At 40.9% G+C, this 16,397-nt stretch overlaps 1 protein-coding gene across 8 annotated transcripts in view; it reads right to left on the reverse strand.

Moving 5' to 3' along the window:
- CTNND2 (catenin delta 2) overlaps positions 1–16,397 on the reverse strand; it is a 1,171,885-nt gene that overhangs the window by 50,076 nt on the left and 1,105,412 nt on the right. For all 8 annotated transcript variants that reach the window (XM_008164383.4, XM_008164381.4, XM_065584231.1 and 5 more), the window contains one exon: positions 2,185–2,392. In XM_008164383.4, the coding sequence (XP_008162605.2) occupies positions 2,185–2,392 (208 nt within the window). The remainder of the gene's footprint in view (positions 1–2,184; positions 2,393–16,397) is intronic.

A 16,397-nucleotide genomic window follows, 5' to 3' on the forward strand; every position in this document is an offset into this window, starting at 1 on the left:
CCTTCTCATGAAACAGAGTTTTTGTTCCACTGGGTTAAAGCTTTGGTGACTTCTGCTGGAAGCAGACACAGTGCATATTGATTTTTTTAATATGACAGTGATTATACTGGAAGCAACAATAAATGGTTCTTCTGAGGCTACTAACAGTTGTTCTTGTTAACATATTTCATATTTTACAATTTAACACAATGTTGCATTCTGTTAAACTGTGCAATTTCACTAATTTAAGTAACAGGTTGGCAAGATATTCTTCCTACAATTATTATTTGAAATAATGGAACCTCTATGAAAGAAATGAAAAAGATAGAAAGAATGGTATAAAACTCTCATGTTTCTGAATGGTATAAAACTCCTGTTTTAGGTGAGGAGCTGGTATCATGGGCTGATAGATTTTCTTGTTCTACAACTACAAAATCAATAAAAATAATCATATCTAGCTCTTATATAGTGCTTTTCATCAGTAGGTCTAAAAATACTTTATAAAGGAGGGCACTACATTTATTATTTGGACATTCTGAAAACACATATTAGCCAATGTGTCCTAGACTATTAGAAATACATGGCTTTCAAAAGGTAAGGTTCCCTGGATTTGCAGTTAGGGGTTATATTTGACTCACCGTATGCTGTAAGACTGACATTTTCAAGACCTTAACAGAACTGGAGACCCAAATCCCATTGAAATCAATGGGAGTTGGGTGGCTAATTCTCTTAGGCTCTTTTGCAAACTCCAGCCCCAATGTCACTAAGTAATAATGATCTCGATTGGAGTACTATACAGGTGGACAAATACACAGTTTTTGTAGATTTTCTTAAGTTTTATTAATATACAAGTATAATCTCGGAGTCAAATTCCCCACTGGTGTGAGTGGGCACATTCTACTGAAGAAAAATGGAAATGCACCTGCTTATGCCAGCAGTAAATTTGATCTAGTAACAAGAATTCATTTAGTTTGATATGTAATTTATTTATACTAAAAATTTTATATGCTTTATGACTAAGGTGAGTCAGCAGTACAAGAGCAGTTCCCACAACTGGAATCACCACAATTAGTAATGCTGCTACTCTTATTAATTCCTGACAGAGTTATAATAATGAGAGTGTACTGGGTGAGAAGTATGAAAGGAGAGAGAACAATAATAAAAGAAAAGGGAATAAGATTGAATTGTGTCAGCAATGCATTAATTGCCTAGTCCTGCACACTGCTCCAGTACCAGGTGTAGTGCGTAGATTCCTCTTTCAGGTTGAAGATTGGCTGTGAGGAGCCATGTTAGAGCCCCGAGGCTGCAGCTGCCTCTGTGCTGATAACACATCCCCCTTCTGATAGAAGGATCTATGCATTAGAGTGAAATCTTCCATTTTTCAAACTGACATGGTCCCACAGCAGGCAAAGCAACGATACTTCTGGAAGTTTGATGTATATTGTTTGTAACCAAGCTATTGTAGGCAACCACTCCCAGCAAAAGGAGAGGAACCAATGATCTCTTTGTCAACAGTGTGCACTGACTCTGAAAAAAAAATGCATTCATAGCTATTGCTAATAGCGTCATAGTTAGGTGTGAGTCTTCTCCTACATGTATCGGTGCCATTTATGTAGCAGACAGAAGGCCTGATACTTCTTAACAAGCTAGGGAGTGGGAAGGGGGGGGGGTGAAGGAGTGGAAAGAGCTGAGGCCCCACCCCCCACTTGCCAGCCAGAGTAACTGTTGTATGGTGGGAAGTAAGCTGCAGCCTGCAAAGTGGTGAAGTTACTTACTTCCGGCATTCCCAAAGCAAGTGGGAGTAGGAGAAGAATAGTACCTTTGTGAGGCACAAATCCTTTCACAGTGTCCTCCTGGTTACTCCAATGGCACATCACCCACTACACAGGGGCCTAATGGCTCAGGCTACCACCTGATGTTGATAAAATGTTTCATGCCAGTCATTATTATAAATAATTATTATTCACTATGCGGCATGTTGCCAGTGAAAGCAGGCCAAAAAATGAGCCTTGGCAGGGACTTTGATACTGGGTTACTTGTTTCCTGTCTCCCTTCCAACATCTGACATGGTTACTAACACAAGGTGATTTAGGATTAAACTTAATAATGAAGCTAACGATTTCACCAGACAAGACAAACCCATTTAGTACTAATTACACCTATTAAAGATGTTACAAAAGGTGCGAGGTGATTTGCAAAACATACTTGTCTCCTTTACTCTTGGAAATGCCAACCAGCTTCTCAATGCCTCCTGCATCCCGTAAGGCCTTGGCATTCTCCATGTTTTTAGTGATAACTTCATGCAGAGTGCAGCAAATGGCAGTAACGGTGTCATCCGACATGGCCTTGCTTGCTGAGCTGTTGCTGTTACCTCCTGGAAGTCGGTGGACCAGATCCCGCATGGCATACTTGCCTTTTTGGAAAGAAAATGAAGGGAGAATGTTGAGGAAATTTAAAGGAAGAATGATGGGGGAGATCCAGGGAAAACACACAAGGCAGTGTCAGTGCCATTTTCAGAATTTCAGGTCTATAATTTGCTGTCAGTATTATCCTATCATTAGCCGTATTTATACAAACATTTGTTTAAGCAGCATTTTGCCCATTAGGACCTCTACTAATAGTCCCTAGTAATATCAGTGAGAGCTTCAGGGTGTGAGTTATATCCTTTCTTTGTGAAAAGGAGACAGGTACAGTAAAGCTAAGTACGTGTGAAAGTGTGAATTAAAGATTTGAGAACCCAGCAGAAATTGGCCATTCCATATCTTCCTTACCCCATGATAGCAACACCATTTACGTAAGCCCAAGGCAAGCTGGCTGGGATGATGCATCTCTACTAATAAAATCATCAATGTGTAGCAGTTACTAGGGATAGTACAAAGGTAGTGAAGCCATCCAAATTGGAGTTCTTTGTGAATGAGTAGTTGATCTTCTCTGGAGCGCAGGCTTCACTATACATTAACTAGGTGTAATTATGTTATTGTACCTTATAATATGCTTTTAAAAGCTATTGTTATTCCTGTCGTTTGAGTTGTGTGACTATTAGTGATTTGGAGGAGAGGTTTCTCTGCATTGTGTTGCAGTCTGATTTCTAGCAAAGGTATATCTCCATATATTTTATCAGGGGCATTGATACCTCATGGTTTGAGCATTGGCCTGCTAAACTCAGGGTTGTGAGTTCAATCATTGCAGGGGCCATTTAGGGATCTGGGGCAAAAAGCTGTCTGGGGATTGCTCCTACTCTGAGCAGGGGATTAGACTAGATAACCTCCTGAGGTCCCTTCCAGCCCTGATATTCTATGATTATCTTACTTAACATTTATAACTTAAATTTTCTATCAAACTGAGCAGGAGGACATAGTCATTGTGATTTTCCATTATAATTTTTTTCATATTTAAATACAGACAGAAATCTTTAAAAAGTTGCTTGCACAAATGTAGTGCATGGGAAAGATACCACGCCAGAAGTCCTGGAGAAGGAAATTTTCCATGTAACTACTGGACAAGTACAGCACAGGCAGCAGAACTTCCCCACACTGCCACATCAAAGCGCCTTAGCCCTGTTCTGGAGGGATTACCAGTATGGGTGAAAGTTTATTATAGCCGCTCTTCTAAGATGAAGACAAGCTGAACAGTGAAGAGACTAGGGCCCACATCCAACTCTCAGTGAAGTCAGTGAACACATTCCCATCAACTTCAGTAGCACTGGATCAGGATCTTGGGTGAAATAATCAGCTCAACAACATCACTCACTCTCAAAATGGGAATGACACGATTGTCAGGACAAGTAACTGGAAGTAATCCATATTACTTTCTGGCCTGAAATGTAATCAGCAATCTTCTCAATCAGACATTACAAGCCCTGATAAGATGGCATATAGTAAGTGCTTATTAAAAAGCTTACTCCTGAAGTTACAACAGAACTCTTGGTGTCTGAATCTGAAAATCAAAAGAAGCAGAAGACTGGCCCTTTGAGTGTCCTTATGTCAGATTTTTCATCATAAATTGTTATTTTTTTACAATACTATCTGCAATGGCGAAAATCTATCCAATCATTTGGAACAATGCATTACTAATACAGTACACACCAAAATCCATGTACTGTCACAGTAAAATCAAAGTATACCAAATTAATTTTGTGACAATGTCAGATCCAGAAACTCCTTTACTTTTGATCAAGCAACAAAATTCCTTGTAATGGAAGCATAACACACTAAAATGTGTGCAATTGTTTTATTATCAGTGTGTTGCAATTTGGAATTTAACATTTGACTTCAAATGTTTTTGTTTCTGTGCAGCTAATATTTCATCATTGTAATCCGCATTATTCGATTTTTCAGCAATTTCATTTAAATGTCAGATGCAGTACACAAATGGGTCATATGAATGCTGTGCAATTCTTTTTCCCATACATACCTATAATAGTATCTGCCAAAGAATAGCCATATAGAATGTGGTGTGCAAATATTAATATGTAGTTCTAGCCAGTAATAAGTGTTTCATTAACAAAAACATTGACTACATTCATTTATGCCTTTTAACACAAGCCAATTAATGGTTGCATATATGTTATAGTTACTTGAATACTACAGTCATAGAATATGGTAGATCATGCTTGCCTGTCAAAGTAGATTTGCAAAAGGCTGTTTATTTATGCCATTTGTTTCAGTCTTCACTCCTCTAATACTACCATTGATCAGGATCATAGAATCACATAAATAGATGAATTAGATTAGTTAGAGGTTCTCTCTTCCTTTCCCTGTACCAACCATCCAGGACATGCCAAGGCTCCTTTTTTACCTATAGCAACTGCTCAACCTAAACTAGAGGGGGGTATTTATGCACCCCTTTCTTTCAGATCATGGATTTCAGCTCTTGTGTGGGACTGTATGTTAAAGCTGCCCTCTCTTTGGCAGCTAGTGACCGCAGTCCTTAATTCTGAGTATGAAAATATCCAGTGACTGCCCTTGAGCAAGTTTTTCTATGGAATTGGCCAGGAATACAAGGATCACTGCACCACAAGAAAGCATAAATGTATGTATATATATATATGTTTTGCTGGATGCCTGCATATCAGAATGGTACCATGGTTACGAGTGTAGCAGAAAAAGAATATAAATATAATAAAGGCGATACTATGACTAATAATTAATCATGAACATTCCAGATTTGAGACTGGATTCAGAACAATGTCCAGTTCACTAGTTCGTGGTTCTGGTACTTCTATTCAGCACATAGAGAATCGATCAGTGAGCGGAAAATTACAGAACTGGGATGTGGGAGTGGGGAACAGTATAGAGTTATACATCAGATGTGGTACAGCCTCTCTGTCTTCTGACTGGCTGAGAGAATTCATTTCAGTACAATTGTGCATAATTCGGGAAATATTTAATTCAGGTTCAACTCTTGAGTTTGTGTGGATTCATATCAAAACGATACCACGGATCAAATTCAGCCCTTGAATATGTGTATGCAGTTTCCATCAGCTTCAATGGGAATTGCATGCATCTTAATGTAGAATTTGGCTCTGTTTCATTTCACTTTTTAAATAAGGCTATTTCAGTAAGCTGTATGAATAAAATAATTTTTACATGCTAGTTGGACAGGCCAAACCTGGTTTAAAATATTAAAGAATTGATTCATTTTGTAAAGGAACATTATTTTGAACCAGCAACGCACGTCGGAAGAACAGCAGTCCAGATTTCATAAAACAGAAAATTATTGAAGTCCTCATTTGAGAGGTCCTGATGTTAACAAGCATGGCTGTTACAAGTCATACTGTAACACGTTTCCTACATTTTTATTGTTCCGAAAATTTATTAGCTATTTTAAATGAATATATGGGAGAAGAACAAATATACCTATGTATAAAAATTACTAGTGTGAATTAATCCAAATTAATTAATTTAGATCACATGAGCTGGTTGTGGAAAAACTGTAATGAAGAGGCAATAATCCATTACATGTCTCAGATACAAAATGGGTCAGGGAACAGCTCTCATCAACAATAACGAGCTTACATTTATATTGCATTTGCATCTCCATGGCTTCTAAAGTGCTTTACAAACAAAATGGTAACATTACTGCAATATTAACACTTCACAGTGTGACAAGATGGTCGATATAGTATGGTGGGTCCTGCGCTTTTCTTGGTGGGGGGGCTAAAATACCACCCCTTATCCCTGCTCTTGGGGCACCGAGGGCCCCACTAGTGGCTCAGGAAGGTGGTAAAGGAGGGAAGCGGGGGAGGGGTCTGGGTTTGCTCCTCACTCTGAGTCCCAGCCCCTCTCAAACCTTGCAGGTTCTTACCCTCTTCCCCCTTGGGTGGGGTACCTTCAGTCCTTAAATGCTGGGGAGACGGAGGGGTCTCCCTTACTCCGGTTTTCTGTTCCTCCAAGTCTCATAGCACACCTCCAAGCTCCAGTCCTCTCTCCTTCCTCCTGACTGCCTGAAGCAGGGGGTTTTATTAGGTTTCTAACAGGACCTTAATTGATTACAGGTGCTCCAATTAACCTGTAGCAACCCTCCCTAGTCTACAGGGAACCACGCCTTAATTAACCTAGGGTTTATATACTTCCTTTCTACCACTTCCCAATGCTCCCTGGCCCTCCTGTATCACATATCCCCCTCCCCTGCTCAACGCCATGGGGTTGGGCTACTTGGGACGAAAGACAGTCTTGTCGTGATAGGCCGTCCACGTTGCTGTGTTGGCTGCCGGCTCTATGCTGGATCCGGAAGTGAAAAGGTTGTAGAGACAGGAACGATCCAGTCCAGTGGTTCCTAAACTTTAACAGCCCGCGAACCCCTTTTTCTAAATTGTGAAATCTCGTGAACCTCCTTCTAAAAATGAATATTTTCAGGGTTTTAAATTTAAATTTCCTCAGTGTGATGGATGCGCTTGCTTTGCTCTGCATAGCTCTTTGAAGTCCGGAACCTTTGGAGAAAGATAAAGTCTCAGGTCTGGTTCAGCATCAAGTCTGTTTCTGTATTTCGTTTTCAGATGTGCATATGAGGAAAATGTTTTCTCGCATAAGTATGTTGTTGAAAATGGTAACAAAACTGCAGCAGCTTTTTCTGCCAGAAGGGGGTACTCTTAAACTCAGCCAAAAGTTGATCAATGACAGATTTCTGAAACTCCTTCTCAGTTCGTAATCACAGGAGATCTCAATCAATTTCTCTTTTTCCTCAGTGTTCAATATCTGTGTTGAGAAAGTGGTATCATCAAAAGGGTTGCGAATCCAGTCATTATCACCTGATATAGCTGGAAAGTAATCCCTGAATGTTGTGCAAAGTCTTTTTAGGTGTGCAGTTATATTGGTTTTAGTGCACTGATCCAACTGAAGTTTATGTTCTGCCAGGAAGTCATGAAGATTACTGAAACACTCAGTTTGATTGTTTTCCAAACAACTTTCCCAGAACTGCAATTTCTTTATCATGGATTCAGCTCGGTCTTGCACATTGAAAACTGTTATATTGAGACCTTGAAGAGATAAATTTAGGTCATTAATTCTTGAGAAAATATCTGCTAAATAAGCTAGGCTCTGGAGCCAGACATTATTTTCCACACTGCTGGCAAGGTGGAAAGGGTGGCTGTTGAAAAAAACTAGGATTTCCATTCTAAGCTCAAACCAGGATTTTGCCCCGTGAGAGCCATCTAACTTTAGTATGGGTCAACAGACAATTCACAAAGTACGTGAAATATTCTGGAATTTGTTGGCCGTGATTTTATGAAATTCACCATTTTCACTGCATTGTCCAGCACTTCCTTCAGGATCATCCATGGGCACCTCACATTCTGCTCGGGGTTTACTTCCCTTCCCTAACTCAATGGGGGGAGTAGGCTCTCAAATCCAGGAAAGTCCCTGCCAATTAAGACTGGGTAGGGGAGCTTGGGGACCACCCCTGCAGTCATCTTGGTAGTACTTCCCTGGATCTCAATCCGTATTGGAATTGTGGGGTAGAAATTTACTGTGCCATGGACACATGTCACTCCAGTGCTCAGTTGGTCTTGCCCCACTAATTTCCCTGAGACCAATGTGACAGCACTCCCAGAGTCCACCAAAGCTATGGTCTGGATGCCATTCATCTTTACTGGCCTGGTGTACTCATGTTGGGCCATCGCAACCCCCACCAGGCTGATTAGGCCACATTGTTCCCTGGGATCCCCCAGATGACATTGCATGGGCTCCTCCCTGTTGGGGCACTGGGTTGCTATATGCCCCAACTCCCCACACTCATAACAGCGATATCTCATTCCGGAGGTTGCCCTCTGTCTTGGGCCTCTGACTCGCTTCCCCAACCCTCTCCCCCTGGACCCCCAGGTCCCTTTGGGGCCTCAGGCCGCTCCTTGGTGCCTGTTCTTCCAGCTATGGCTTTCCTGGAGTTCTCGATGATCCAGGGCCTCGGGGTTGGGACTGGTTTCCTAAAACACCGTGTTTCACCTCCCGAGGTTTCGAACAGTTCACGGGCTGCCAGTTGTCTCTCTACAAGGGTGACTAGTTCGTCATAGGTGGAGGGGTCATTCTGGCCTACCCAGGCTCGGAGGCCTGAGGGTAGTCCCCTTGTCTAGTGGTCCAGTACCAGGAGCTCCATCATTTTCTCTGAGCTGAGAGCCTCCGGACGTAACGACTTCCGGGCTAGATGGATTAGGTCAAATAGTTGTGACCGCGGTGTCTTGTCTTCACAGTACTGCCATTCATGGAACCTCCGAGCTCTCAAGGCCGTTGTTACCCCTGCCATGGCTAGGATCTCCGCCTTCAGTCGGGGGTAATCTGCTGCCTCCTCTGTGGTCATATCATAGTAGGCCTTCTGGGCCTCCCCGCACAAAAATGGGGCAAGGATCCCTGACCACTGGTCTCGGGGCCAGGCCTCCCTCAGAGCTGTCCTCTCAAAAGCCAGGAGGTACGCCTCCACATCATCCTCCCAGGTCATTTTCTGCAGACAGTAGCTGGCCCATATGGTCCGTGTCCCATCATATCTGTGGCTCAGCTCCGTAAGGACCTTCACTTGTTCACTAGTTCCTGCAGCATGGCCCGATCTTGGGTGGCCTGGGTCATCAGCAGGTGATTGGTCTCTTGCTGCAGCTGCATGGCCTCCTGTTGGGCAGCTGCCTGGACCCGGGTAGCCTCCTGCTGGGCGGCAGTGGCTTGCACCAGTGCTTTGACCAGATCCTCCATCTTGAGGCAGGGTGGTTGAGACCCACTCTGGATTATGTTCACAGCGCAGAGATCCCACCCCTGACACCACATGCGACAAGATGGTCAATATAGTATGGTGGGTCCTGCACTTTTCTTGGTGGGGGGGCTAAAATACCACCCCTTATCCCTGCTCTTGGGGCACCGAGGGCCCCACTAGTGGCCCAGGAAGGTGGTAAAGGAGGGAAGCGGGGGAGGGATCTGGGTTTGCTCCTCACTCTGAGTCCCAGCCCCTCTCAACCCTTGCAGGTTCTTACCCTCTTCCCCCTTGGGTGGGGTACCTTCAGTCCTTAAACGCTGGGGGAGGGAATGTCCCTCACCTGCTGGGGCAGGGTCTCCTTTACTCCAGTTTTCTATTCCTCCAAGTCTCACAGCACACCGCCAAGCTCCAGTCCTCTCTTCTTCCTCCTTCCCCCTGACTGCCTGAAGCAGGGGGCTTTATTAGGTTTCTAACAGGGCCTTAATTGATTACAGGTGCTCCAATTAACCTGTAGCAACCCTCCCTAGTCTACAGGGAACCACGCCTTAATTAGGGTTTATATACTTCCCTTCTACCATTTCCCACTGCTCTCTGGCCCTCCTGTATCACAACAGTAAAAAAGGAAGTAAATTATATTATGCAAAAATGAAGCTCCTTATTGCCACAGTAACTGGATTTCATTGCACACATATAGCATTTTCTATTTCTGTTTTTTCTTGTTAATGAATATGTTAATATGGTTTATAGACTGAATTCTCCTTCAGTTACACCAGTTTTACACCAGTGTACCTCCAATGACTTCAATTATACTGCTGCTGATTTACAGTGCTGTAAGTGAGAGGAGAATCAGACTCTTTATCATTGGATATATACTTAATTCTGCTTTTATTTACACTGGCACAAATCTCAGATAATGCCACTGATGCTTACGATGTTACTCCAGGTTTACATTGTCATAAATGACAGCAAATTTTGATCCTTAACTTTTGCAGTTCTTGACTTTTTAATTTTAATTGTGGAACATTTGCACTGACTTTTTTTTTTCAATATCTTGAGTCTCTCCTGAAAGCAGATAGAAATGTATCATGAAACACCCAACTTCAGGTGTCAGCAATGTTTTATCTAGCACTATCAGCAGGAAAACTGGGGAATTTGGCTTGTGGCAGATACAATATCTAACTCTGGGGAAGTCTCACTAAGCTTAAGCAAGGAGAGGAGAACAGGGCACTGAGGATATGATAATTTGTGAGAGAAAGATACTAAAAATAAATAGCATTGTTAATTCCAGCAGGGTTTGTACAGAACCACTTTGATCTACAAATAAATTGATTTTTTCTAACATTAAACATTGTAAGACCCACAACTGATTTGATACATTTTAAGAGGATTTACATAATTTGATTAAATATAACAGTCAGCATGACAACAACAAAAATCTCCTTTATTTGCCAAGGTTTATCCATAAAGGAAGAGGGAGAAATTAAACAGATGTAACTTTGGGGTAGAATCACAGAAAGCAACTTCTTCTAGGACACTACAAATTATGAAGTTACTCTTCAAAGGTAAGATTTCCCATCACCAAAGTGATTTCATTTTATGTCTAAGGTAGGTTCAGTCTAGCATTTGTACAATGCAGTTCTGTCTCTGCAATAATAAAACTTGCTGTATTTTCTAGTAAAAGTTACAAAAAACCGCAACATTCCAGATTAGGATTTACAGTACTTTCCAAGATGGGGTCTCTCTAATGCTTTAGCCTTCTTCTGCCTTCTCTAAATTAGGATTTTTTCCCCCCTGAAGGTGACACTAATTTATAGTTATCCTGAGACAGATCTTGCCTTCAGAGTAAAATAATACAGCATAGAAAATCTATTCCTCCAGTAGATTTAATAAGAAGAAAATGATCACAAATTAGTTTCCACCTCTCGAAATATTGCCCTACAGCTTCCTAGAGACAATTTCTCTGCTGTTATAACTCCACTGACCTTAATTTGGTCCAGAGCTACTTGTTTGTGAGGCATGGAAGACCCATCTCTGAAAAATGACCCTGCCACAGTGGTATTGGTATCGAATGTCAGTGGTGGGAGTCCTGCTTTGGGGCAACAAGGAGGGCAAAATTAACTCACTGAAAACACCAGAGTCCTCAAATAGATATTGATTCTACTCTTGATATAAGGCTAAGTCGTTAGAAAACTAAGAATCCTGTCCAGGAGGTAGATCTTGCCCTGATGGAAGCAATATCTTAGCATGATGTCTCTCAAAGCTATATGGGGATCCTTGTCCTGCAGGGAGATAATAATATTGGTGGCAAAGCTGCTTCGGTATATTATTGCGATGCTAAAAGAAAATCCTACCCTGGAGCCAGTATATATTCTAGTATTAGAAATATGTGAATTTTGCCCTCTAGGCTGCTTTTATCTCTTGGTCCTACATTGGGGATATAAGTATGTATTTCTCATTATCCTGCCAGTAAGATCATTCCACAGCAATATTTCACAGCCTGCCTGGGAAGAATACTGTTGGGAGAGCTTTTATTATTATTTTTAATAATAATTTAGGAAATATGCTAAAACAATCTATTTAATTCAAAGAAGTGACTTTTGATCTCAAATGTCAGTGTAATAAATGGATAGTCTAGTAAACTGTAATTTTTACCCTCACAGTTTTTCCATTATAATATAGTTGTCACAGAATTACAACAGAAAATATTTTGTAAGTAGTTCATTATATTTAATTTCCGTTTCTGGATATTATTTTTTATTTATTATTTGTATCATTATAGTGGTGCCAGTCAGGCCCTCGTTGTGCTAGGTATTGTAGACACATGTAAAAACAGACCCTATCCCAAAGAGATAACAATCTCAGCATATGATGAGAGAAAACAGTTGGATGCAACAAACAGATCAAGGAGGAAAAGGAAACAGGGAAATAATTATGTTTAGAGTAGCAAACAGCAGTCTCAGTCCACAAAATGCTTAGTTAATATTTTGGAGGCATCACAGCAGAGGTGAGTCTCGTGTGATTTAAGGGAGGATAATGTAGTGGCTTTGCAAATTTTTTAAGGACATCTTCACATGCAAAGAGGGCACTATGGAAGAAAGCAGCAAAAGTTTCTAAAGGAAAACTGAATTTATAGGTTAGACAGTTTGGCAGAGCAGACCTTAAAGGAAGAATGCAAAATGTAGTATGCCATATAGATTAATGAATGGACTTATGGGGGCAAGACTGTATTTCTCAAAGGAAGACTGGAAAAGGCTTCAGTAATCAAGAGGGGGACATATTCACAAGTAAATTTTAATAGTTAATGGTTAATGGCTTTTAATAGTCGATAACTATATTATATTATAAGGTTAAATTATTAACATGCTCTTTCAAACTTAATGCCAATTTAACAATGGATTTGATCTCTGAGTTATAATAAAGGGTAGTGTAGATGGTTTGTGTCTAGGCAGCATCCTGACTAATTTTCATTTTGTTAATTGCAAACCTGCACCGAGCCCATTAAAGAGATTATAAGAAAGTGTAAAAGCATTACCAATATGTCTCTAGCCTCTCATTAAAAGCAATGTAGCTGACTATAAAACTATTTCTAATTCACATAATATATTGTCTTGGCATATGCTATAAGTATCTTGTGCATAAATATTTGTTTGATCCCTAGCATCTTAGAGCACATGCAAATTAAAGTCACTTCTCTATACAACATTAGCAAAATACAGCATTACAGTTGTCCCTGTCAAAGAAATGAGCACAGTTTAATAATTTCCCAGAGAGATTGTTTAAGTGAATCCATTCAAACTGAGTGATGGGCGAACTTCAGAAAGATCAGTCACTCAGTTTGGTTTGAGTGAGTTCCCCAAAGTTTGTGGGTCAGAATCAATCATGTGCCCTGGCTGCTTCATTCCAGCTGAACCTGCCAATTAAAATGGCTTTGCAGTTGCTTTGAGCCAAGAGTACTGCAGAATATAGCCCTGTTGTATGTTTATCTGAAGCTTATTTGAAACTTTTTGAACTAGGGAGGTTAATGGGAAGACAGAAAGACAGACACAAGCTTTTTGCACTTAAAAAACAGAAGCACCATCTTTAATGTGTCAGACATTTATGAGAATCAATAAAGGGCCAGGGAGAGGTCTGGGTTTCTCTTCTTCCCTCAGAAGTTAGATGAGCAGGATCACTTGCCTTTAAAGATGCTTTTCCAGCACTTCTGATGGCAATCAGAAAGGGTTTCAAGATACGAGACTGGTATTCAGCATGGTCCATAGGAGAGAAGGAACAATGCTTTCACTGATACCATTGTACATTATGTACCATTCATTGATTTGTACCTTTTGATCAATAATAAATGCAGTCGTATGTAGTACAGTTGGTAGAGCCACATAGGGAGTACAAACAGACATCTTTGCTAGTTTCAGGAAAATGTGTCTCAAGCTTTCAGAGTGATTAAAGTGGGTGAAAAGTTCATATCTGTGCCAGGAATATCAATTGGGATTTGTTTGTCAGGGAATTGAGGGTATAACAGAGTAGCTAACCTACAGGCTTTTAATTTTTCTAAAAAAAGATTAAAGACACTAGTTATACAGGTATATTGTACTGGACGGAGATGTAGCGTGGGGGCAGCATTAAGAACTACAAAGGGAACAACCCTAATAAAGAGGGCAGGGCTTAATAGCAGGTGATATGATGGGACCACGTAGAAGGTGTCAAAGACAGACGAGCAAAAAGTATTTTAATGGTTGCACTCCAACTTGCCATGTAAGGGGCACATTTTGGTATCTATGTAAACAAAGACTCTGAGCAAATTGCTTCCTTATAGGGTCCATAATCCTCTACATTTTCTGCTTATTCTGTTGCATATCTCCCCCACCACCTGCTTTCTACAGATCCCCTGCTCCCAACCGAAGTCCTCCTATTCAAATTTCCTGCCTGCCTCCAGCCAATCATTCACCCTTCTCCCCACCCACCCTGTGATGTTACTCCGTTGGCCATCTCCATTAACTGACTGATGTCTGTCCTCCAACTCTCTCTCGCTCCCTTGCTTCTCAGCCAATGAGTTTTCATGTTCCCTTGCACTCTCCTGTTTACCTGAGGTCTGCATGGACTTCCCTATAACCTGTCTCCTACTCTCTCCTTACACTTACTTGATCTATGTTCAGCCTATCTCTCAGTTGACCTGAAATCCCCTTCTTACCTCATTCATGTCTGTCCAGTCCCTCCACATCCACCTGTCTGTTAGCATGTGTACTGAGATAGTCCATAGTCCAGTACTGAAGTCAAGGAGAGTTTTGCCTAAGTAAGGACTACAGACCTAGATTTGAAATTTCTTAAACATTTGTTTTCCTAAAATGTATCACTCTTGTACTGCAGTGTTCTCTCACTTTGTATATCTGACATCCATTCTAGGAGTCTACATCATCCATTTTTAAACCCAACAGGCATTTGTCCCTCTCTTTATACTGTGGGTTCATACTGTCTTTTCCTCTCCCATAACAGGATTGCAACATTTAGGCCACTTATTGGTTAGTGGCTGACAGTAGCAGTCCAAAGAGCTTTCAGGGCAGGCTATCTGGGAATGGAGATGGTCTTTCCACCCCACAGTGGTTGGGGGAATGGTAAATATGCTAACTCCTACAGGAGCAGGATAACCTAGCTGCTATGGTCTGATTAATGTGGGTCCACGAGGAGTTCCAGTCTTTCTCAGAGCAAGAGCGGGAAGCATAACCAGTGCTGGTAGCTTGTGGCAACAGAGCTGGTCTCAGTAGGCATGTGAACTTTGTCCATTCTACAAGAAGTGCTATCACTAGAAGGAAATGGGGAGCTGAAAGGCAAACTCAAAGGTGTTCTCCTTCACAGCTATCAGGACCTCTTACCATTGAAATATATTGATTTCATAGGAGTATTCAATATAGTTGAAGCCTTTTCTGCCATTTTGAACAAAATCATGTCATAATTTGAACATATCCCTGATGATGCTGGCTTTCATCATCCTTTCATATAAACTAACAGCAGTATAAGCTACAAAAGGGGGTGCTTTCCTGGGCCAGTGGTTGATAGAATTATAGAATCATAGAATATCAGGGTTGGAAGGGCCCTCAGGAGGTCATCTAGTCCAATCCCCTGCTCAAAGCAGTACCAATTCCCAATTAAATCAACCCAGCCAGGGCTTTGTCAAGCCTGACCTTAAAAACCTCTAAGGAAGGAGATTCCACCACCTCCTTAGGTAACCCGTTCCAGTGCTCCACCACCTCCTAGTGAAAAAGTTTTTCCTAGCTGAAGACCTTTGCAATGATACCTCATAATGCATATGTACCATGAATTAATGACCTATGAATGCACACACTGCTGTGTCTCATTGCTCAAATGTGGAGTCATGTGTAAATATATTTTGCATATGATTAAGCCCAGGCAGTTTAATGCAGCAGCATGAAACAAATGATATGCAAATAATATCCATTTTATAGCTATCACCAAAAGAGAGATAAAAAACATAAACTGAAAATTAAGATTTGCTGTTTCATTACTCTGCTATGTTTGCATTTATAGAGTAGGCAATACAGTGAAATGACTATATCAAGGCAGTTCCAGGAAATGGGAGCCAAGGCACAGAGACAGACACCCAGCTGTAGATTTTACTTTTAGTATCTCAGAGTTGGTAGATGTCTGTGATGAGGTCCTGCCATTCCTTTGGTATGATGTTAGCTAGAGAACGACACTTGAAAAAGGAAGAACCAACACCAAGGGAGTCAACTGCTCTAGACTTTATTTAAACTAGACCTTATTGAGGTTTAATTGTGTGTGGTTTTACAGGGTTCCTTGAAAATAGTTCCCCTAATAATGAGGGAATGGGAACTCCTTTTTCCTTTACCCTGTCAGTTTAAATATATATTTTCCATTCTCCTTACAAACATGGATTGAAAAACTTAAGGGAAGGATTGATATTTTGGATTTGTGTTAAACTAACTGTTGCAACAGAAACCTTTTTATTTATGTAAATACAGTACTGTGTATGTACATGCAATTACTTAGCTCTTTCCAGACTGGCCAACACATTTCTTCCTTTCTTTCAAGTTGCATCGTTATCTTCAAAGTAGACCATAATGAAGCCATAAAAATGTTATTTATTAGTGGGAGAACCTCCATAGGCTTAGACATATATTGATTCCAGTGGAGATTGGATAGGGCCCATAAAGACCTAGCTTTTCTGCTACACTTTGCTTTGGAACTGTAGTCCAATAAATGCAAGATTCTGGCAG

This window comes from Chrysemys picta, chromosome 2 (assembly GCF_011386835.1).
Source record: "Chrysemys picta bellii isolate R12L10 chromosome 2, ASM1138683v2, whole genome shotgun sequence".
Classification (NCBI taxonomy): domain Eukaryota; kingdom Metazoa; phylum Chordata; order Testudines; family Emydidae; genus Chrysemys; species Chrysemys picta.